General features: G+C 49.6%; 1 protein-coding gene across 5 annotated transcripts in view; it reads left to right on the top strand.

Moving 5' to 3' along the window:
- HTR4 (5-hydroxytryptamine receptor 4) overlaps window positions 1-18,465 on the top strand; it is a 62,454-nt gene extending 43,989 nt beyond the window's left edge. For 3 of the 5 annotated variants that reach the window (XM_054287817.1, XM_054287814.1, XM_054287815.1), the window contains one exon: window positions 18,086-18,465. In XM_054287817.1, the coding sequence (XP_054143792.1) occupies window positions 18,086-18,173 (88 nt within the window). In that variant the 3' untranslated portion in view covers window positions 18,174-18,465. Of the gene's footprint in view, window positions 1-5,516; window positions 5,593-16,774; window positions 16,954-18,085 lie in introns of all 5 variants that reach the window. The other 2 variants (XR_008483812.1, XM_054287816.1) reach the window with 2 other exon arrangements.
- Window positions 18,466-23,139: the final 4,674 nt, after the last annotated feature.

The following is a 23,139-nucleotide window of genomic DNA, read 5'->3' as shown; positions in this document are numbered from 1 at the left end:
AGTTTCCCCCCTTGCCAAGGTGCTAATAAAGCACATTCCCACTAAATTCTTTTATTGGAAATTTCTGAGCAAAAGCTTGAGAGACACAGCAAAGGATGAGCATTTAAAAATGGTGAGTTCAGTGATATTTCATTTGTTTTGCCCAGGGCAGGGCAGCCAGAGGTTGCTCAAGATGTGTTTTCCACTCCAGAGGTTTCAGTTCAGGGATCAGCTCCCTGTGCCAGCAGAAATGGCTCCAGACCAAGCCCAAGCTGAGGGGATCTGATTGCTGCCTGGAAATGTTAATGTTGTTAAATAGACAAGAGGTAATTTGATTTTCACCTAAATTTCATTAGCTGCCAACCTGGAAAGGAATTCTCTAAAAATATGGCGGATGATTAGACTCAGTTACAACTAAAAAAAGAGTTTTGTCATTTCTTGAAGGAGCTTTCTTAATTTTTTAATGAAGCTCTGCCAATATTTTCAACCAAACTTATGTTCCAACTTCCCTGGCATGGTTTTCCAGCTTGGCATCAGTGCCAGCCTGTACAGTGCCATTCCCTGTGGCTGGGGCTGTCAGGGCACAGGGAGCTGTGACCATCTGAGGTCCCTCAGACACATTTGGGCTGAGTCAGGGGACATTTGGGATCTGCTGCAGGGTCCAGGGGCAGAGGAACCCTCAGGTGCAGGAATGTGGGAGTTCCACAAAGCCCAAGTCACCACCCTGTGTCAGAGGAGCCTCCTGCTCCCCAAAGAGCAGGAACTGCTGGAGCCTTGTCCCAGCTCCCAAAATGCCTCCCTGAAGGGAACAGAGACCTTCTGATAAGAGAAAAGATTCTTGTAATTGTGCTGAGTGAAATCAAGATATTTATCTTGTTTCCTACAGAGGAGAGAGGGGATTAGAGGTTTACAATAGCACAGTTTCCTTCAATTTTTGAAAGATAATCTCTGTCAATGTGCTTGGATGTTGGAGAAAGAGATTACAGTGCAGCTAAACCTCTTTTTGTTCTTTGGTCCAATACAAGATTTAGGATCAGAAGTTCTGCATCAGTTTGTGTCTGGTGAGGAAGCTGAGGCTCTGCGGAGCACGTGGAGCTTTGAGATGTAACTCATCTTTGTCTGCTTTAATTGCATGATTTGTGCTTTGGGCAGTGAGGGTGTTGTGGTGGGGCAGGGTCTGCCTTGCAGCTGGAATTAGGGACCCATGGCCAGGGCAGAGCCCCCAGCCCCACATTCCCTGCAGCTGGGACACCTGGCAGCTCCTCCTGGCACAGAGAGAGCCCCCAGCCCCACATTCCCTGCAGCTGGAGCACCTGACAGCTCCTCCTGGCACAGAGAGAGCCCCCAGCCCCACATTCCCCACATTCCAACTGCATTTAGGTAAACACAGCCATCCCTCATAATGCAGCACCTATTGAATCCAACTCCCAGTCCTTTGCTTCATTCCAGAGGTCCAAAACAGGACTTAAAACTAATTTTGGTGCCTGAATAAACTCTATTACGGATAGAACTTTGCTCCCCACCTACTCTCCTTCTGTTTCAACTGACCTTTGAATGTGTTGGGCTGGTTCTCTCCTCTCCAGAGATTAATTTGGTTTATCAGCAAAGTGTTTTCAGACAATGCAAATCAGCATGTGCAAAGAGCTCCACATGCCTTAGGGTTAGAAATTCTATGGAAACCTCAGCAATTATTGTCATTCTGTTCTTCCTCGGGGCAGCAGTATCTACAACTCAGAGCTAATTGTGTAAGTGCATTTTAATTTTAGGTTCACTTCTTTGTTCTTCTTTTCAATAATTCTCTTCCTTTCTAATTGTTAGAGGAGAATTTATTTAAGCATTGTATGCACCACCCCATTGTAAAGTCACAGTGTGGAAAAGCTCCCTGTTGCTGTTAAAATTGCTTTTAAGGCTTTTGGAATTACCGTGGGAGAGAAAACCTCGTTATTCCCAAGATGTTTTGGCCAGAAATTTGGTATTTCCAGGAAGATGTCAAGGAATTTGAGCACATCTGATGTGATATGATTGGTTTTTAACAATTTGCCATTTTTGGGATCCCTTCCATTGCTTGTGGTGCTCACCCACCTGTGAGCCCAGCCCCTGGGCAGCTCTAGCATCTTTCCACCTTCAGCTTTCCATTTCAAACCAGGAAATTGGCATTTGAGGTTTTGGTTTGATTTACTTGGCATAGCAAAGGTGATCCTTGCCACCATCTGCTGCTCAGTGCACCTTGAGTGGGTGACCTGGCCTGGCATTGATGCAGAGCCAGCCCTGCTTTGGGTTTGCCACCAGTGAAGCTGCACTTTTGCTGTGGGAACGTGGGAATGACATCCAGCCCTGCAAATATTCCATCCCTGTTAAATCCAGCTGATTGCGGCTGCTCCTGCAGGAGCTGATGATTTCCAGCCCTCACTTCTGCATTAATCTGTTCTGGGGCTGTGGCAGACCATTGCAGGCACCCAGAAAAGAGCATCTGGAAATGCAGGTAACCAGATTTAGGAGGCACTTGGGGAACTCCCCAGGGACTCCTACCCAGGCCTTCTGCTGGGCTGCCCTTAAATTGGATTGCAGGCACAGCCACATTGCAGGCCCGGTCTGAAATGAGTTTTGCACAGTAATCCTTGGGACAGGCTTGGCTTTGTGCCCTTTCCTTGCTCTGGGCTGGGAGCAGGAGCATTGCACGGTTCATCCGGAGTTCCTCCCTCCCTCTGTTTCCCCTCCGAGCCGCCAGAATCCCCATCTCGCTTCATTCAGCCTTCCCTGGCAGTGGTGTCAAAGTCAATCACGTCCCGAGTGTGGATTGTGTCTGCCGCTGTCACTGACAGCCCTTCAGAGCTGTTCCTGAGGATCTGGCAGAAGGGTTGTTAATGAGCCTGTTAATTTGTGTCATTCCTCTGAGCCATCAAAGCGCTTCAGGAACGGCGGAGCGTGTGGCACTAAAGAGCTTTCTGCTTTATCTCTGGAGTGTTTGTGTTATCGTGGAATCCCCGAGGCTGGAAAAGACCTCGAGGATCGAGTCCAAGCTGTGCCCCATCTCCAGCCTGTCCCCAGCCCAGAGCACCGAGTGCCACCTCCAGGAATTCCTTGGGCACCTCCAGGGATGGGGATCCAAACCTCTTCCAATTTTTTAATGGGCATTCCAAACCTCCCTGGGTACCCCTTTCCATTTTTTGGTACTTTTCCCTGATACGATGTCACAGCCCAAAGGTGTGACATCCACACAGGAGCCTTTTCCTGCTCTGAAATATTTTTCTCTCTCAAAATCAAGTCTCACAATTCCTTCAACCTCTGTGTTTTCCAAGCTCTGAGTCCTGGCAGTGCTTTTTCCACCACTGAAGTGAAGCCACTTCTGGAAAAACACGTAAACAACAGTTTAAGTGCAATGCACAGCAATAAATTGTGGAGATTTATTTAAGAATTGAAGGAAAAAATATGGATTTATCCCTTTGCAAAGCTCCATGAAACAAAGCAGAGCCAAACAGGGAAACTCAAGAAAAAAATCAAGAAACTGGTCATGTCTCACATTAATGTTATCTATGAGTAACTTTATCACAGATTGATCTGTCAGTGCACAGGAGCAGTCCCACTTTCCACTGATGTATTAAAGGCACGTTAATGCATTCAGGGAGATTCATGCCCTGTGCTGCTTTTGTGACAGGCTTTTACAGCACCAGAGCTGGTGTTTATTAGCACCGAAAGCACTTCATAACACTTGGAGCCAGCTTTTGAGACAAGAACTGCACAAAGCAACTGCTCGGCAGGCAGGGAAGCAATTAGGAGTGACAGTGCCACAAGTGCTGCCAGGAGAGCTGCAGAGAGCTGAGGGGGGATGTTTTATCCTGCAGGAATGTCCCACCCACCTCCCAGGCAGGGATGCAGCTCCTGGGCATCCCTGCAAATCCCTCCTTGGGCACAGCCCTGTTCTGTCTGTGGGAGTGAGGAGAAGCAGGCTCTGATCTCTGCTCTGGGGCAGGGACAGCGCCCAGGGCAGGGTCAGGCTGGATTTTGGGGAAAGGTTCTTCCCCAGAGGGTGCTGGCACTGCCCAGGCTCCCCAGGGATGGGACACTGCTCCAGGGATGCCCAGGGTGGGATTTTGGGGCTGTGCAGGGCCAGGGGCTGGGCTGGGTGATCCTGTGGGAACTCAGGATATTCCATGGTTCTATTCTGTGAGAGAACCCCATAAAACAGCAGCTCAGGGAAACGAATGATGCACTTCAGTGACAAACCAATTCCTCTGTTTTTGAAAGGATCTTTGTCTTTGATAAATTTTAAAACAAGCCCATAAAATCCTTTAAAATAAGCTGCAAGCTAAATTAATTTCCTTAAAACTCTCTATCCCCCTATGCTTGGCTTCACATGTGTTTGCCTGGGGAGATTTGGCTGTAAAATTGTGTCTGCTCACGTTGGAGCTCTTCTTGTCCCATAATTCGTAGTCAGGTGCCCAGTTGGGCTGTCCTGGAGCCCCCTGGCCTCCTGTCCTCCCTCCTGGGCTCTCCTGTTTGCAGGCACAGCACACACAGAGCTCCCAAGCTGCTGTTTCAGTCTCTGGGACAGTTCTACATTATCCTCTCATGGGATAAGGAAAGCTGTTTAACTCTGAGGAATTGTAGATGCCTGAAATTTGATTTCTTCCAGCCCAGGAGTGCTGTTTTATAGGGGAATTTTCTTTTCCATGTGCCCTGTTTCAGGCTCCTGTTGGCTCAGGAGAAAAGTGCAGGATGAGGGAGGGGTTACAGCTGTTTTAGGCAGCCCTGGAATCCCCTGTTGCACTCCAGGGGATTGGTGGGAGACCAGCAGCCCACAGAGGGGCATTTTGAAGCTCATCCTTGCAGGCAGGGCTAGATCCAGCTTTGGTAAAGGTGAAGGGGTGACTGCTGTCCCCCTGCACTGCAGACTGAGTCAGGGAGCTCAGCTACTGCTCTCCCATCTGTACCTAAACCCCAACCCAGCACTTCCAGCACATTGGAGCTGTAAAAGACTCCAGGAGCACCAGCCAGGGATCTCCAGCAGCTCTGCACTGCCTCATAAATCAGATTTTTTAGCAGTGAGTATGGCTGCTAAAATCATGGGGACAAGTGAAGTGGCCAACTTACAACTCCCTGGACTTTGGTTTGCAGCCAGCTGTGGCTTCCTGCAGAGAGGATCCTCAGAGCAGAGGGGTGCTTGGTGATCATGGAATGGTTGGGAGCAAGGCAGGACCCAGCTCCCAAATCCCTTCCAGAGCAATGCTGGAGAGGTTTTGGAAAACAGGCTCAGCAGAGAACTCCTGCCTAAAACCCTGTTGGGAGATTTTCTTGAAAAGCAGGATGATTCCCAGAATGGTTTATGGAGAAAAGGACTCCAGCTGATGGCTCAGAGGGTTCTAAGTGAAACTCAGGCTCCTTTCAATGGGAGGTTTGGGGATGTAGCTCTGACTGATGTCATTGACTGCTCAGTGTTTGATGTGGGGCTGTTTCCCAAATAACCAGCTCTGTGTTTTTTCCTTTTTCCCCTTTAACTCCCTCACTGTGTCTGTCTTTGCTCCTTCCTGCACTAAAAGTGGCTGTTCCTCTGTCTCCAAGCTCCTCCTGCTCTTCTGCAGCAGACCAGCTCCTGTCTAGCCATGACCATGCTCTGTAAGTCCCTTCTTTTATTACTGCAGCTCTGTCTGTTCACTGTTTATTGCTACCCACTGTAAACCCTCCTTGATTTATGGCTTGACACTTGTGGGGTGAGGCAGCAGCCCCAGGGGAATGGGGATGCCTGGCAGGGCATTGGACAGGGAAATGTGGATAACAGGGATTTTCCCCTTTGGGATGGTTGTTCTCACTCCAAGGACCAGCACTGCAGGGTCTCCTCAATGGGCAGCACACAGAGAAAAGCAGGATACAGAGAGTGGGTTTGGATATTAGGAAAAATTCTTCCTTGTGAGGGTGGGGAGGCCCTGGATCCCTGGCAGTGTCCAAGACCTGTTTTAGGTTGGTTAAACCTGACAGTCAGAGGCTTCCCCTTCCTTCAGAGGTTCCAGGAACACAGACCCTGGGAATGCTCCAGGGCCAGGCTTTTCCACACATGCAGCTCCAGCAGAGTGGAATAGGTGTGGAATTGGCTTCCTCCTCAAAATGGTTTTGGAACGAGGGCGGGGGAAAGGAGCAAGGCTCACCCCAGGACTGAGAAATTCCTGGCAATCACAGTGACAGCCTCCCTGTCTGTGACAAGTCACAGGGACTGACAGGACACAGGGAATGCCCCTCTCCCTGCAGTGCCACCCCCCAGCAGCTGCAGCATCCCCAGGCACCCATCCCTTCACCCAGCCCCAAACCCTGGGCAGCCTGCACAGCTCCCTCTGAACCTGAATTATCCCAACAGATCTGGGGCAGGCAGGGGCTTTCCTCTCCTTTTCCCTTCTGTGCTTCTGTTTATTCCTCATTAGGCACACAGATTTCAGCAGTTCCTTCACAGCAGCAGAGCTCAGGGCAGTTTCTGTTCCCTCCATCTGGAAGTTTCCCCAGGGAGGGCTGGGCACAGGGGGAGGCAGAGCTGAGCTCAGGCTGCAATCTGCTCCCTGGAGCTGCTCTGCAGAGCACCCAGCCCTGGGGGAGAGCTGCCCCCATCCCTCCCAGGCCTGCAGGAAACAGAGAATCATGGAATGGGTTGGGTTGGAGGGACCTTAGGGCTCACCTCTTCCACCCCCTGCCATGGGCACCTTCCACCCTCCCAGCTTATTCCAAGCCCTGTCCAGCCTGGCCTGGGACACTTCAGGACATTTTGGGATCTAAGGCTTCACTGAGCACTCCAAGGTCTCCACTGCAGCTGCACCCAGCTGTTGTTCCCTCAGTCCTTTGTGCCACGTGTCTGTGAAATGTCCTCTGTGAGTGTTCCTGTGTGCTCTCACCCGTCTGGAAGCATCCCTGTGTCTGTCCCTTTGTTGTGATCCATCTTGGCTGCAATTTTCCCCAAAAGCTACACTGGAGAGAGGCTGCAGGTGTGCTCTGTTGGGTGCTGCTCTCTCTGCTCTCCAGGGCAGTTGTTGCTTCTGCCTGGAACAATCCAAGCTGAGCTGCTGCCAAACCCTGTGACCCTTGGACATAACACCTCTCCCCCGGTTCTGCTGGCAACAGAGAGGAAAAGCTTGATTTTTCCATCATATCTATGCAAAGTAGTTACAAAACCTTTCCCATCTGGTCTGGTAGGATTTTACACTTCCCTAGTCAAAGTGACAAATGCCTCCCTCAAGGTCAGGACAGCAGCAAAATTATTGCAATTCAGGAAACAACAAGGAGCAAGGACAAAAAAATCAAAATGCGCTGGGAAAAGGTGCCCTGGGATGCCACTTCCATGATCTGGGCCAATTTTCCCTGGTCTGGAGACAGAACTGGGGTGAGAAAACTGCTTCTTGTTCTTCTGCTCCTCTCTTTGTCGTTGTTTGTGTCCCCAGTTGATTTTGTCACAGCTGTTATTGATGAGATCCTCGGTGAGGCTGCACAAAAGTTATTGGAGATCATGCTGGGGTTTTATTGAGCCTTAGAAGCACTGAGAGAGGAGTTGTCAGTGCCTGGTGTAGGAGCACAGCTGATTGAAACACCTCAGACATCAGAAAAAGTGTTTTCCACTTGTAACTCAAACCTTTCCCCACAATGGTCCTTGGAGGCTGCAGGATGTGCCTGGAAGGAGAAGGAAAAGCTCCTTTTTGTCTCTTTTCCTACATCAACAACCCTTTGATGTGGTGAGGATGATCCCTGCTGGGAGTTCTGGCTGTAGTGGTACAAGAGATGTCTTGGAAAGAGGCTTCAGCAGCAGAAACCAGGGGCTGCCCAACTTTCCAAAGCATGAATCCTTCAGTTTTGAGAACAGAACCAATGGAAATAGCCTGGAACAGGGCTCCAGCTGGAGGGGCAGCAAGGATGATCAGTGCCTCGCTGGCAGTGTCTCCAGGATGAGCTGAGCTGGGTTTGTGGCGCTTTGCTGGGCAGGTGCAGCAGGTGCCCTGCCAGCTCCACATGCTTTTCCCAGCACAAGGAGCTCCAGGGCTGGGCAGCAGCTCTGGCTGGGATCCAAAGGGAAGGGCAGAAAACTGCCATGGGGGAATGAGGAAAGAGAGGGAGGCTTTCCCTTTTGTTCCAGTTAAACCCAGGATAAAAGGGGAAACAGGCACGTGTGTGGTGTGCGCCTGTGCGTGAGTGTGTGTGCTCTCTATCCCAAGGGCACATTCCAGCACCTCTGAAGGCTTCTCCAAACACCCTCACTGGGACCTTTCCCTCAAGATTTCAGGGATTTGAGCTGAAGCTGCTCCTCCATCCTCGTTCCTTCCCCCTGAGGAGCACGAGGAGGAGCAGGGGGACGGAGCCTCGCGTGGTGCCGATGGCAGCGCCATTTCCAGAGCTATCAACAGTGTCATTGTCATAGCTCTTGGAATGGTTCTGCCATAAGCACTGGACTGCCAGCTGCCGTGCTCGGGAGGGCCTGGCCCACCTGGAATCTCCCTCTGTTGGGATGGAGCCGGTTCCTGAAGGATGGATGGAAGAACTCGAGTGTCCAACAATCACCACGCTCTCCTGACCCACAAATCCTGCAGAGATGGCAGATGCATCCACACCTCCCTGCTTGGGCCAAGAAGAAGCAGAAAGTCCATGGAAATGTTGGGAGCACGCCAGTCAGGCTCTGCTTGTCTGTCTTTGGGAAGAACTGTACTTCTGCAGTGAGTTTGGATGCTCAATGTGCTCATCCTAAGCAGCCCACCCTTGGAAGGTTGTTGTGGAACTCCTGTGCTGCCCTGAAGGAATCACAGCTAGAGAGAAGATCCTGTGACAAAATCATCACATGTGGAGCTGTCAAGCAGAACAGGAGCATCAGGAGCCCCAGGGTCACAGGACAGTCCCTGCCTTTGCTGCCTTTGTCCTTGCTCCAAGAGTTTCCCTGCAGGGTTCTGTGTTTGGCCATCCCAGGTACTTTTTGGCAGAGGAGGAGGCTCAGCAGCTCCAGGCCTTTCTGGGCAAAGAAATCAGCATGGATGTGCCAAGGTCCCAGGAGGTGCTGGGGAAGGGAATTCCCACCAAGCCCTGGCAAACAGGGGGAGCATTCCCTGCTGGAATTCCCATTCCATGGCAGCTGATCCCCTCTGGGGGCTGGCTCAGGCTGTGGGTGTGCAGAGAGCAGCCAGGGCACAGGGGCAAAGCTTTTGGAACAGGAACCAGCTGTAAACTCTTGACCCAGATCTCCCTGTCTCCCATGAGTCTGATCCTGCTCCAGAAGATCCCACAGGGATCTGAGAGCCCCAGCAAGGGGAAATGTGTCTCTGGCCCAAGGTGTGCAGCATCAGGGGTGGATTCTGGTCACTGAAGAGTCCAGGCATTTGTGACAAACCCACAGTTTGCTTGGCCAACCCTCTGGAGGCATTCTAAGAACTAATTAATTCTTTCAGCTTCTGGATTAAACTCTTGGGCAAAACATCCCATCAAACAGAGACCATTATATGGTGTGTTAGTGTAATTAAATAAAGAGAGAACTGAGCTCCCGAGATGCCCACAACACTTAATTAAGATTAATTAAGCAACATGAATTACAGCTGGAGAGGATGAAAGGGAGCAATTCAGAACTGGCTCAGCAAAGGGGTGGGATGCTGGGTTCATAAATTGTTTTTCAGAAGCCAAATTGATTCCAAAGGGTTGGGTTTAGCCCTGGAGCAGCCCCATTCTCCTCGCCAAACTCAGGGATCCCTGGGCAGCTGGAGCAGTGAAAGTCTGGATTTCTGGAGGCTTGGAAGCACAGATAAAGCTCTGCCAAAATAAACACAAGTTTCCTTCACTTCCTCTCTGAGGCAGCAGCCTGATCTTCATTCCTTGGAATCGGAGAATCCCAGAATGGTTTGGATTGAAAGGGACCTTAAACCTCATCCAGTTCCAATCCCAAAACACCTTCCACTGTCCCAGGCTGCTCCCACCAATGTCCAGCCTGGCATTGGGCACCCTGTGCCAGGAATTCTCCCCCACAATATCCAACCTAAACCTAAAATGGTTTGAAGCCATTTGCTAAATTATTGGGCAAAGCACATCTTTGGTTGCCTCAACATAACACAAAGAATTGTGCTACAAAATTGGGTTTGTTTTGTGAGACCAGTTATTGCTGTAGGAGAGCCCAAACTTTAGGCAGTTACACTGGAAACTTGATGGGTGAAAAGCAATTTTCTGTTCCATTTGCCACATGTATCACTGCTTTGCTTTTCCTCAGGAAGGAGCAGGCATAAATCTGAGCAGATTTTATTTACCAAAGCAGGGACTAGGGCAGAGATTTATGGACTGTGTCATCTCTTCTGGAGCAGAAAATAGACAGGCCCAGGGGCAACCAAGGGATGGCACAACCTTCAGAAGTTTTAACTTGTTTGTTTGCTCTGCACAGCAAATTTGATGGCAATGTGTAAAGAATTGGACAGGTGGGGTCTCACAGGTGGCCCTGAAAGACATTCAGATCTGCAGAAGGACCAGAAGAAAGCACAAAATATCAGAAATAACCTGGTGTAAACAGAAGGGATATGGAAATAAAGGTTTACACATACACAGGTGTTTTGATGGCCTTGGTTGCCTCCTGCTGTTCTCAAAATCAATTCATTGATCAGTGGAACTCTTCGTGTCATCTGCAGGGATTTTCTCTAAAGAATCATCTCCAGAGGAGCTGCTGAGGGCTGGTTTTACTCTGAGAATAAATACAAACCCATCAGAGAATAAATAACTGTTTGTTTATGATCACTTGTTTTTTGGGTTCCCCTCATCCTCCCCACAAAACAAGCTGTGCCTTATATTCAGATTTCTGCCCCTCCGTGCCCTGGACAGGGCACATTCAAATGTTGAGCTTGAGATTTCTTTTGGGTACCTTCAGGAGATTTGAGGCTCTGCTCTTTAGGATGTTCAGAGGAAAATAATAAAAGGTTTTCCTCAGGTCTTTGTTCCAGAAAGGTTCAGAGGGCCCCTGAAATCCCAGAGGGAGCAGGGCCTGGCCCCACCTGCACAGATCCTCATGGGATTAATTGGAATAAAACCCCAGGAGCAGCTCCTGGAGAGGCTGAGGTGGGATAAGATCAGCAGGACAGCAGGTCTGGGGACAGGGTGACAGAAAGTGGGGGCTCAGCAGCCTCTGAATCACAGCAAGATGAGGAGGCAGCTCCTGTCCCCCCCTGCAGAGGATCTGACCCTGCTGGGAGACAGCTCTTGGCAGGGAAGGGGATGAGCCAGGGGAGCATCATCCTTCCTGAGGAACAGGGGAAGGAACAGAGCCCAGGCAAGCTGTGCTCCTTGGCTGGGAACCTGCACAGCCTGAAACGGCAGAAACTGCCCAGGGAAGGAGCCAGGGATTCATTGGGAGCCTCAAATCCCAGCCTGCGCTCCAAACCAAGGCTGTGCAGGGAGATTTTATTAAATTCAGCACCCACTGCCAATGTCCCCATCTGTGGTGTGACATTTAATCCTGATAAAAGGCTCGCAGAGGATGAGGAGTGGGGAGCACAGCTCACAATTAATTAATATTGTTCACAATCTCAGGGATGGAGCTGTACAAATTCGCACCCAGTGGGTTGTAAGGGAGAAAGTCCAAAGGCAGGAATGTCCTCCTTTAATCACATCATAGAATTATTAATTGCAAAATCTGGATACAGAAGGAGAGGGGAGAAGAAACTCCCACTGAACACAGCACAGTGGAACTTGGTGTTTGCTCTCTCAGCAGGATGGGGACCTGAGGAAAGGCAGCCAAATAAAATTTTGATAAGATTGATGCATAAGATTTACTGAGCTTAACTTACAACAGGTCCTAGTTGAGATGTTAAAGGCATCACAAGGTTTTTTATTATTAATTTTAAATTGTTTTTTTTTCTTAACAAATTTAACAGGTTTTAATTAGCTATTATTTAACTGGTATTTTGTTATTTAATTTTTATGTCATTACTCCATTACAAGAAAATCTAATTTTCAGCCCTTAAATTAAATACCTTAAGGCAAGCACAGCTTCCCAGCACCACCTTGGGGCTGCACAGAAGTTTCCAGGACACAAAACTGTGGATTTGGCAGGACCACAGGCAGGGAGGGCTGGGTGAGCCATTCTGGGGAGCAGAGCTCTCCCCTCAGCCTGCAGGGTGGGAGGGAGACCCAGCTGCTCTGGAGGAGTTGGTGCCATTTGCTCCTGAGCATCCCAAAGCAGTGACAGGAACAATGTGCACATGCCAGCCTTTTGTTATCAAACTCATGATGCTGGGCACAAAATCTGCTTTTGACACCTAAAAAAAAAGCTCTTCTGTTCACACACAAAGCAGGGAAGGAGGGGGAATTGTTTGCCAGATCTCAGCGAGCTGTAATTCCATTTTCCACTGGGAATTTCAATGGGAAAAGCCATCAATTCCCAGAGGGAGAGGGTTGGTAAATACTGAAAGGGAGGTTTAGATCCCCATCCCTGGAGGTGGCACTCAGAGCTCTGGGCTGGGGACAGGGTGGGGACAGGGCACAGCTGGACTGGATGGGCTGGGAGGGCTTTCCCAGCCTGAAATTCTGGGATTCTCCCACTGTGGCACATTTAAAACCTGACAAACTCCACTGAACAGCTCCAGCTTTTGCCACTGGTTCACTCCACAGCTTTAACAAATGTAGGTTTTTTCCCCAGCAGATAAAAGATGTAATTATGCCAGTGGTGAAACCTCCATTAAAAAAAATAAATCTTTCTCTTCCATTTGAATATTATTAATTGATCCTGCTTGTGTTTCATTAATTGAAACACTTAAACCCAGCAGCTCCCATCTGGGGGTGGCTGGAAGCTGCTCTAATGGGCTGCTCTGTGCTTCTGCTGTGTCTGAGCACTTCCAAGTGCTCTCCTCATTATCAGACTGGGGCTCTTATGGCTGTTGCATTAATTATGGTGCAAAAACGAACTGGAGGCCAAAATCTGGAGCTAATTAGTGCCTGTAATGGAGCGCCAAGCTTAACATTAACGAGAGAGAAATGGAAATAGGGAGTTAATGGGAGGAAAAGGGGAAAGGGCTCCTCTTCTCCACATCCCCTGCGTGGCTTCTCTCATTTGTTTATTTGTTTACCCTAGTTTATAATTAGCAAATGCATTTCACTCACTGCAAACAAGGAGCTCCTCGTTGATTCTGAAATTTGCTTCATTTCTGTCCTTTGGTGCCCAAATTGCTGCTTCTGTTGTGGAAACATCAACTCCTGCAACATTAAAATGGCACAAATCTAAAGCAGAAGAGCTCAGCAGCTCTGGGCCATCCCCACCTCGTGGTTCCTGTGTGGATCCCTTGGTTTCCATCACCAATTCCTCCTCATAATACCCAAATTCAGGATTTTCAGCTGAAGTTGAGCAAAACAACCTGCAGTGGAAAACAGGGAAAATTATAAACATTATCCAGGTGGAGCAGCTGAAAGCAGGAGAGTGGGAAAAGGGAAAATGATCAAATTCAGCAATTGTGGTGAGGGGGATTAGAAAGCACCACAGAGAAATTCATTAACAGAGCCTGGAATAAAGAGGATAAAAAAGGAAGATGGAAATGAGCACCTGCAGTCCCAGAGAAACAAAATTTGGGTGAAATTCAGCAGGAGAAAACCAAAAGGAAACCAGATGCTGAAGGGTTTGGACATTTCATTTCAAGATCCTATTCCAGTTAATTATTTGCCTGCACTTCTAAACATCCTCCTTGAAAAGGATCCACAGCTCCTGCAAACACAAAAACAAAGGGACTGGAGGGGGTTGAATCTTGGTTTGCCAGAAAAAAGAGAGATGATGGAACGATGGGGGGGAAAAGGAGAGACATAAACATATTGGGAGATGCTCTCTTTGTTTCCTGAGACTTGTCAGAGACAAAAAAATTCTTCCCCTTATCTTTTTTTTTTTTTAATGTTCCTCTTATTCAAGAGAAATAAGTATTGATTTACTTGAGAAGTGCTAATTTTAAATCTGGATTTCTTCAGAAATCCTATAAAGTGCACTGAAAGCTGGGTGGTGTGGGCTGGAGACAGATGTTTTATAAAACCTCTGCCTGATATTTAGCAAAGAATGACGAGGGCTGAGTTCAGCTCCCAAGGTCAGAACAGCATTATTTGATTTAAAGATAATTAAGAGATTCAGCTTAACTGCTCAGGAGTGGGAAAATAAACACTTGTCATGAGACAGAGAGAGATTTGTGTTTAGATGTGACTACAAAGGACTCTAAAATCAACATTGCTGTCAGAGCCATGTAAATAATTCAGCAATTCCAACATTTTCCCAAGATCTGGGTTTTCACATTGGGCTGTAATGGGATAATTCAATTTCTTCTTACCCTGCTCTAATGATTTTATGCTGATGGCCAAGTGCAGAACTTCACTGCAGGGATGGGAGCAGCACAAATTCAGCCCAGAGGTTACAGAGTTACTGGGAAGCTTTTAATTTTCTGGAGTTTGTGAACCTGGGAATGCTGAGAGAGGGATAATTCTGCTCTCGTTTGTGGAAGTTTCTTATGCAGCTGCATTAAAAGCAAATGTTTTGTGAAATTCCACTTAATTTGGCCTCTGTGGATTCATTTTTTCAGCAGAAGAGGGAAATGGAGCAATGCATGTTGCTCCCAGTTCACTCTGACATTTGGTGGAGTTCAGATTTGAGGGTTTTGCTCTTTCAAAGTGGAAAAATATCACAGATTAAAATAGGGAATTCCAGAGATTCTTGGATTTTGTGTTACCCTTTTCTCAGTTCTCTGTTTCCCAGCATCTCCCAGTTTTCCAAAAATATCACAAGTCCCTTTCAGGCAGGCAGCAGGAGGGGACACTCCTGATGTCCTGGAGAACAGGCTCAGATTTTGCTCCTGGCCCTCTGCAGCTCCTCCTGTGGGATCTCTCCTGGTGCTTCCAGCCTGGGGAATTCCTGGTGCCTCCCAGACCCATCCTGCCCTTCCAGGCCTTGGTTCCTGGGGCTCTGGGGCTGCCATAAAACACAGAAATTAAAAAAAAAAAACAACTCTTTTCCACCCATTCCTGACACAGGAATGGCGCAGAGCACAGCCAGCACAGGCGGGGATAAAGCACAAAATCCATCTGAAGCTGCTCTCTTCCCCTCACTTCTGTCGTGGTTTATGAATTCTGTTGTTTTCTAATTCAGAATTTATAATTCCGGGACTGAGCAGATGGTGCAAGGCTGATTTCAGGGATGTGTTCATTGAAATAACCTCTGCCAAGTGATTGTTCACCACAATCCCACTGCAGAGCAATTATTTGTTCTTGCTCTTGCAAGTCCCTCTGGAAGCAGCAGAGCCCAGAGGAATGGACACGAGCTGGAGGGTGAAGTTCCAGCAGTGGTGCTGCAAATATTCCAGAGGAAAATCACTTTGGGAGAGAAAGGAAAATCCAGGGAAAGATAAATTGTGGAGCATCACAATTGTCAAATCTTGGAAAAGTTTCAGTCCTTCATTCAGTTTGGAAGCTCAGTTCCATTTAAAATGTTGTTCCAGCCAACTTTTACCTCAAAACCTCTTCTACCTGCCACTATTTTAGGTGGTGGAGGAGAAAAATGGTATAAAAATAAATTATTGAGAACAGGATTCTGCTCAAGCCAAGTGCAAATCTTCTCAGTTTATCCATTTTACATAATTTCATCTTGTTTTCCTCTGGTCCCAGCAAATCTTTCCTGGGTGCTCCTGCAAAAAACAAAAGGTTTGTGATACATCCCCTACTTGCCTTTTCCTTGGAGATCTGTTCCAGGTGGGATGGTGGCTGCTCCTGGGGGAGTTTCTGCTTGTAGGTGAAGGAAGAAAAGTGTTTGGAAGTGTTTCATTTGGAGATGGGCTTTAGCAACTGGAAAAGGAGAAAATAAAGACACAGGCAGTGAATGTTCACTCCCAAAATTGCCAATATCACAGTGGGGAGATGAGTCCCCTGATAAAAGCAGCAAAGGGCATTGAACATCAATTGGAGTCTGCTCTTTTCTGCTTTTTTCTTCTTTGTTTTATCTCACAAGGAGTTGAAGACTTGCTCCAGATCAGAAAAGGGGAAAATATCTGAGAGTGGAAAAGTTTGGAGAGTGAGAAAAGCAAACAAAGTGAACAGCTCAGAACAGCAGCAGGTCCCTGGAGGGACAGGGCCTTCCCATTGCTGGGATTTATTGTTTTATAATTTAATTATTGGGGGGTACACAAATCCCACCAAGGAGCCCATCAGGGCAGGAAAACAGCACAATTAATTTGCTGTAGATAATTTACTTAAAGCATTTAACCCTTTTAATGTTCTTTTTTCCCTGCACACATATTCCAGCTCCCTCAGATGTATTTTTTTCTCACACCTACCTGGCTGCTTTCTCTTGAAGCCTTCAGCCCTCACAGGGAGGGTTCCAGTGCTGTTTTCTCCTTGCATTGTAGGATAAATCCCTGGCTGAGGCACACCAGGTGTGTTCCTGCAGAGGAAGCAGCTGAATTTCAGGTGCAGATGAGAATTTCTCTAAATCTTGCTCCCCACAGGTGCCAAGAGCTGAGAAATGAGGTGTATTTTCAGAGAGAGATCAGTGAAGGCACAGGGAAAGAGAGAGAACAAAAACTTTGTGTGAGAACAAAGCAAGGCTGTAAAAATCCCAGCTTTTATCCAGCACTAAATCAGTGCCCTGCAACTGGCAGGGGGCTCTGAACTTACATTTGAAAGGAAAGGCTGCAGGGTATGGAAAACCCCACAGAACACAAAGGCCTGGCAGCAGAGGACTCCCTTAACAGACTCCTGGAGATGTTGGGGATATTTTAGGAACAATGCGCTGGTACCCGAGCAAGCCATGGATGCCAGGGATGCTCTTTCCTCCTGTGCTAGCAGTCCTCTTTCCCCACAGGGTAAACAGCTGGAAGTGTTGAACTCACTGCCAGAGGCTTCAGGCAGACACTTTGTGCCACACGACATCCTGGGACACCTCAATGACTCCTCTTTAGCTTAATGAACCTCTAACAATCAGCACCACCTGCTCTTGCTGCTCTTGCTCCACTCTGGGACGGCCGCAGAACACGGAGGAAGGTTTGGATCCCTGGGTGTCCCAGTCCTTGTCCGTCAGGATCCTTGGGTGTCCCAGTCCTTGTTCTTTGGGATCCTTGGGTGTCCCAGTCCTTGTCCATCAGGTGGATCCTTGGGTGTCCCAGTCCTTGTTCTTTGGGATCCTTGGGTGTCCCAGTCCTTTTCCATCAGGATCCTTGGGTGTGCCAGTCCTTGTCCAGATGGATTCCTGGGTGTCCCAGTCCTTGTCCATCTGGAACCCTGGATATTCCAGTCCCTGTCTGTCTGGAACTCTGAATATCTCAATCTCTGTCCAGCTGGATTCTTGGATATCCCAGTCCATGTTCATTGGGATCCCTGGCTATCCCGGTCCCTGTCCATCGGGATCCCTGGATAACCCCATTTCTCTCTGTCTGGATCCCTGGCTATCCCAGCACCTGTCCATCGGGATCCCTGGCTATCCCGGTCCCTGTCCATCAGGATCCCTGGATAACCCAGTTTCTCTCTGTCTGGATCCCTGGCTATCCCGGTCCCTGTCCATGGTGCTGAGCTGCCCCAGGTGTCAGGGCTCTCTCCGTGTCCCAGCTGTGGCAGAGCCTTTGGCATTCCCGAGGTGTCCCGGGTGGATTGTGTCCCACAGTGTCCCTGTCTGACCTGGTCCCTCAGTTCCAGCTCTGTTCTCTCTCTGTGGCTGTCTCGTTGGAGTCTGTTCAGTGTGAGGTCAAAATGTCTCTGCTTGTCTCTGACATCCAGTCTGTGACTCGTTGGGAGCACATTTTTAAATTCCTGGTCTTTGTTTGAAGTGCTGGAGTTCCAAGGGGTGTTTGAGGGAAACACCTGCACATGCAGTGCCCTGGCCATGCTGGGAGCCAGCATCCAGCTGGGAATTCCTGCAGGAGCATCCTCAGCCCACACTCAGGCAGTGCAGCTCACCTCAGACACCCCAAACCCACCAGCTTCTTGGTTTTCAGGGATTGCTTTGACTGCTCCACACTGGAGATTTCATTCCCAAAGCAGGGATTCACACTTTTTAATGTGGCATCTGGATATTTGGAACAATCACTCTCCTAAATACACTTTGGGCTTTGCTTTATCTCATTTTCCATCAGTTTGGCCTCTGAGCTGGCACTGACCAAGGTTTGTGTTCCCCTGCCAGGTACAAGGTGTTACACAACGGGCACCACCAGGAACAAGAGAAGCTTCCCATCCACCCCGACCCCGAATCCCAAGAGTCCTGTTTCTAGTCCTGGCCAGAAGAGGAGGAACAGAGGCATTTTAGGATATCCCAAGGATTCACAGACAGCAGCACTTGAAAATCCATCCATCTGCATTGTCCTGGTGCCTCCTGCAGTGAATTCCCAGGAATGTCCAGCTGTGGGAGCTGGGTGGGAGCACGGGGAGGGTCAGGACTGCTGTCCCTGTCCCTGCAGGAGCAGCTGGAGCTGTGCCAGAGCCCTGCTCCAGGAGTGAGGCATTCCTGGCAAAGCCAGGGCCAAAACAGCTCCAAACCAGCCCGAGCAGGAACTCCTGCTGCTCCTTTCCAGCTGTTCCTTTCCTCTCCAGCTGCCCCCTGCTCAGCCACCCCACCCTGCAGGCCACAGCTGTGGGGTGGCACCGAGCTGCCCCATCCCTGCTGGCTCTGCCTGGGCCTGGGCACTGCCAGGGGAGGAGCAGCCCCACGTTTCTCCAGGAGAACAAGAGGAAATGTTTGCTGCCCTTTGGTTCCAGCCCCAGCTGTGCTCCCCGAGCCTGCAGGGCTCTGCACGGCCCTGGTGGAGTTTCCTGGCCAGGGAGGGGCCCAGGAGCTGAGTGGGACCAGCCCAGCTCAGAGCCATGGCCCTGCTCTGCCATTCCCAGGGGATGGGATGTGTCCTGGGGCCCAGAGCTGTCCCCATCCCTCCCCGAGCAAACTTTGGGCGTTCTGAGGCAGCAGAAGCTTGGCCAGGAGCCAGAGCCAATGGATCACTAAGTGCCATCTTGGAAAACAAAACCACCTAAATCCTTTTCTAGCTACATTTGGAGGAGAAACTTCTACTTACCTTTGCCACCTTTATTTTTCTATCTGTTGCTGGTCTCTTACAGTCGAGGCAAGAAGTGTTCCAGATTTTCCAGTCTCACATTTGCCAAGATCTCAGTCCTCAGCTGCTTCCTGCATGTTGGTGTTGCCACGTTCCTCGTGGGCTGCTTCCCCCTTTGCATGGAAAGGGCGGGCAGGGCTCTGAACTCCACAAATTTGGGAAAAGGATTTTCATGCAGGATCAAGAGCACGAGCCTCGACCCTTTTTAGGTGAAGATTTACCCCAAGATGCCACCCTGAGCCTAGAAAATACAATTGTACTTTGTCATATCGTGGAACCATGTACAGATATTTTTAATGCACAAAGAAAAACTGACATTATTTATTATTTTTTATCAGGAACATGTGTTTTTTTCATTAAAAGCTTCTAGACCAAGGAGCTTAACATGTTATGTATTATTATTTAGTAATATTTCTGTTGCTATGTGACAGGTATTTACTGCAAACAGACAAATCCCGCTCAGAACAAACAAAAATGTTGCTCAGTAGGAGAAATGTTGTGCATGAGAAGAACAAGTGGCTTCCTGGCCATGGTGTCTGACTTCTTTAAATATTTCTTCCACAGCAAAGTCACTGGTAAAGCTTCACACCCTTTTCCTGTAGGATTCAGAAGGACACTGGGCAGAAACAGCCCCAGCTAGAATGCTGAGGTAGAAAATTGCTGGCTGCTGGAAAGACACAAATTATTGGTGTTTGTGGTGGAAGGTGCTCCTGGTTCATCTCTGGGACCTAGTTGGCAATGACCTGTTTTTACAGGGTTTTATTTCCAAAAAACTTAATTTAATTTTACTCTTGACACCAGAACTGTGGAGAGAAAAAAGCTATTATTGAAAATTTGGAAAAAAACATCCAGGGCTGCTTCAGTGCTGTGGAAGTGCCCACAGGGGTTTGCTGGGCTTTGGGCACATGAGGCTGCAGAACAGCTTGGCTTGGTTTCCCCTCAAGTGTCAAATTTCTCAAAGAAATCCTGAAAAAAAGATTTTCTCTGTCCCCATTGAAGGGCATCAAATCTTGGTGTGAAATTTCCTGGACTGAGATGGAACCGGCAGCACAGGGAGGGGTTCTTTGGTTCTGCTTTGTCCTTCAGGCATTGTTTTCTCCTTTGTTTTATGTGCATTAGGGAAAGATCTCTTTTTCATTTAAAATAAACTCCCAGTTTCCCCAGGGGCAACATTCCCAAGGCTCTATCAATGGGAGCAGTGGCTCACCAGCCAAAATGGTCAAAGGCTCTCACTGGGGAAAGGCTACCCCCTTCCAACTGGATGAAATTCCAACCACCAAATGTCCCTGTCCTGGATGGACACCAGGACACCTCTGATCCCTCCCTGGGCTCACCTGGCAGCTGCTGCTCACTCAGCCAACAATCCCAGCACAGCTTGTGTGACCCAGCAGTGCCACCAGCAGTGGAGAATTCCCTGCACAAGGAGGGGTCTCATGGAGAGCCCCACTCTGCATCCCCTGGCTGCTCCTGTGGCCTCCCCGTTCAGCCTTGCCCATCGTGGCTGGTGGTGCCAGTCCTTGCCTGTGCTCAGTGTCTGTGCTGCAGTGGCTGTTCCTACAAATAAAAACTCCTCTCTGGATGTGGCAGTGAACTCCAGCTTGGGCTCATTTCTGGTGCTGCTGGCACTCCAGGCTGGGAGCAGGAGCCACCTCCCTGCTGCCCCTCAGGAGGCTCCAGGGGCAGGCTCAGGGTGGGCACAGCAGGAATTTCCCCATGGAAAGGGGGCTCAGGGCAGGCTCAGGGTGGGCACAGCAGGAATTTCCCCATGGAAAGGGGGCTCAGGCACTGGAACCGCCCAGGGAGGTTGGGAGAGCCACAAGGGCCCCCCTGAGCCTCCTTTTCTCCAGGCTGAGCCCCTTTCCAGCTCCCTCAGCCTCTCCTGGAGCTTCAGCCCCTTCCCAGCTCCGTTCCCTTCCCTGGACACACTCCAGCCCCTGCGGGTCCCTCCTGCCCAAGGACCCAGAACTGGAGGTCCCTCAGCAGGGCCAGCACAGGGGACAGTCCCTGCCCTGCTCCTGACTGTCCCCCTGCTCACAGGAAGTTGTTCATTCCCAATCATGATTTATTTGCAGTCCAGGAGCCCCCACCTTGTCCTGGCCCCTTACCTGGAGGATTCCCAGGTCCCTGTGGAGCTGCTGATGGGATCAGAGCCATCCAAAGGGATTCATGTGAGAAATGGAAGCCAAGGATCCCCTGGATGTGGAGCAGGGGATTCCCTGCTCCAGAGACACTTTTTTTGGCAAACTCTGCTCCTCCAGGGGTGTCTGTTCCACCAAAGGACACTTCAGGGAGGAGGAACATTGGGAATGTGTCACTGAAACCTGCAGAGTTGACAGGTAAACAATGCTCACCTTGCCTCTGACTGAAAATGGCTTTGATTTTACCTCATCTGCTCCTCCTGTGCCCTGCTGGCTCCAGAACTCTGGGAACAATCAGCAATGCTGCATTAGCTACATAAATGCTGCTTTTGCATTTCCAAATACTCTCAATTCAGGGATTGCTGCAGATATCTCCAGCCTAAAGCTCACCTCACCCAAGATCGTGGCTTTAGGATGCAGTTCACTCCCAGCTGGCCCTGCTCAGCAAAACGAGGGAGAATCTGAAGGTATTTAAGGCACTTCCTTGTGTCAGCCTGACTTAATAACGTGCCCAGAACCAACCAATGGGGCCCAGATCGTGTCCAGCTCGTTCCCAGCACAGATGAGAAGCAGGAGCAGCTCCAGCCAGGAGCTGCTTTGGGAGCAGGCAGCCCACACAGGCACTGAGTCATTCCCACCCAGCTCACAGTGCTGAAGGCAAGGAGAGCATTTCCATTCTGTACCTGGCAGCTGGGAACCCTTCCCCAGTTTAGGATCCCCTTTTCCTCCACATTTGAGCTCCTGAGCCACCTCTGAGCACTCCCAGGCCAAAAGGCAAGAAATCTGCAGGGGATTAATAACACAGACTCAATAAAAATATACCAAAGCTTTTAGTTCTTCCAGTTTTTGTATAAATCTTCCTGAATAAACCCCCAGTTTATCTCCTGCCAACCCCCAGGGAGTGCTGAGGAGCTGAAGGGAGCGCTCCAGGCCCTGGCTTTGGCTGCCCTGTTGTCACATGCAGGGCACACAGGGCCAAGGTGTCCCTGTCCCACCCTGACAAGAGGTGAAGTTGGAATTGCCTAACTGGGAACTAAAAGTGGAAATCCTGGGCAAGGGGATCCTCACAGCCTGGAGAGAGAGCAGGGGCATCATTCCTGTCTCCATCAACCCCTTACAGCTTCTCCTCAAACAAAAACACTTCCAAAATCCTTCCCTTTCTGAAACCCAAGCACTGGTTCTGCTCTCCTCAAGGAGAGGGAAAAGCAGCCCCAGCACAGTGAGCAGGAGGCTGTGCCCCTGTGCTGTGCCCAAACACACCCTGGCCTTTCCCTGTTTACCTTCTGTACTATTTGGATGACATTTCCAGGCACCTGAGCCTCTCCCAGCTGGGATCTCTGCATCCTCTTCAGCAGGAGCTGTGGGAAAAGCAGCACCAGAGTCACCTCAGGCTCACTCCCAGCCAGTGGAACCTCCACCAGCAGCTGCCTTTTCCAGCTGGATGGACCTGGGGTGCTCAGTGCTCCTCAGGGACTGCAAGAGGAGCCCCCTGTGACTGTAAGAGTCCTTCTGACTGTGCTTCTGCACACAGGGACAGAAACCCCACCAAGATCTCACCTGCCCAGAGTGGTTGAGTCAGAGCTGACCCAGGGAAGAAATTCCTGCTCCACAAAAAATTCCTGTTTTCCCCAAAGCCACATCCAGGGGAAGCAGGGCACAGAGGTGGTGCCCTCACATTTCCCCCATCATCTCCTTACCTGCAGCTCAGTGCTGGCCAGGCTGCCTTTGGAGCTCCCTTGGGGACCCAGGAGCAAACACCCCTGGACCCCAGCCTGTCCCCACAGAGCTGCAACTCCTGTGCTGCAGGAGGAGCAGCACCACTGTCCCCTCACCTGAGGGACAGCAGCTGCTCCTCCTGCCACACACCAGGCACAGGAGGGAGGAGAAGCCTGGCACAGAAACATCTGAGCTGGGCAGAGCCAGGGAAACCTGCCCTGCCATGGTGATTGAATAAAAGGGCCCAAAACAGCCAGGAAATGGAGAGAGGAGGAAGC

Source organism: Melozone crissalis, unplaced genomic scaffold (assembly GCF_028551555.1).
Source record: "Melozone crissalis strain CALT ecotype California unplaced genomic scaffold, PUWL_Pcris_2 ptg000061l_1, whole genome shotgun sequence".
Classification (NCBI taxonomy): domain Eukaryota; kingdom Metazoa; phylum Chordata; class Aves; order Passeriformes; family Passerellidae; genus Melozone; species Melozone crissalis.
This window is presented reverse-complemented; position numbering and strand designations above follow the sequence as displayed.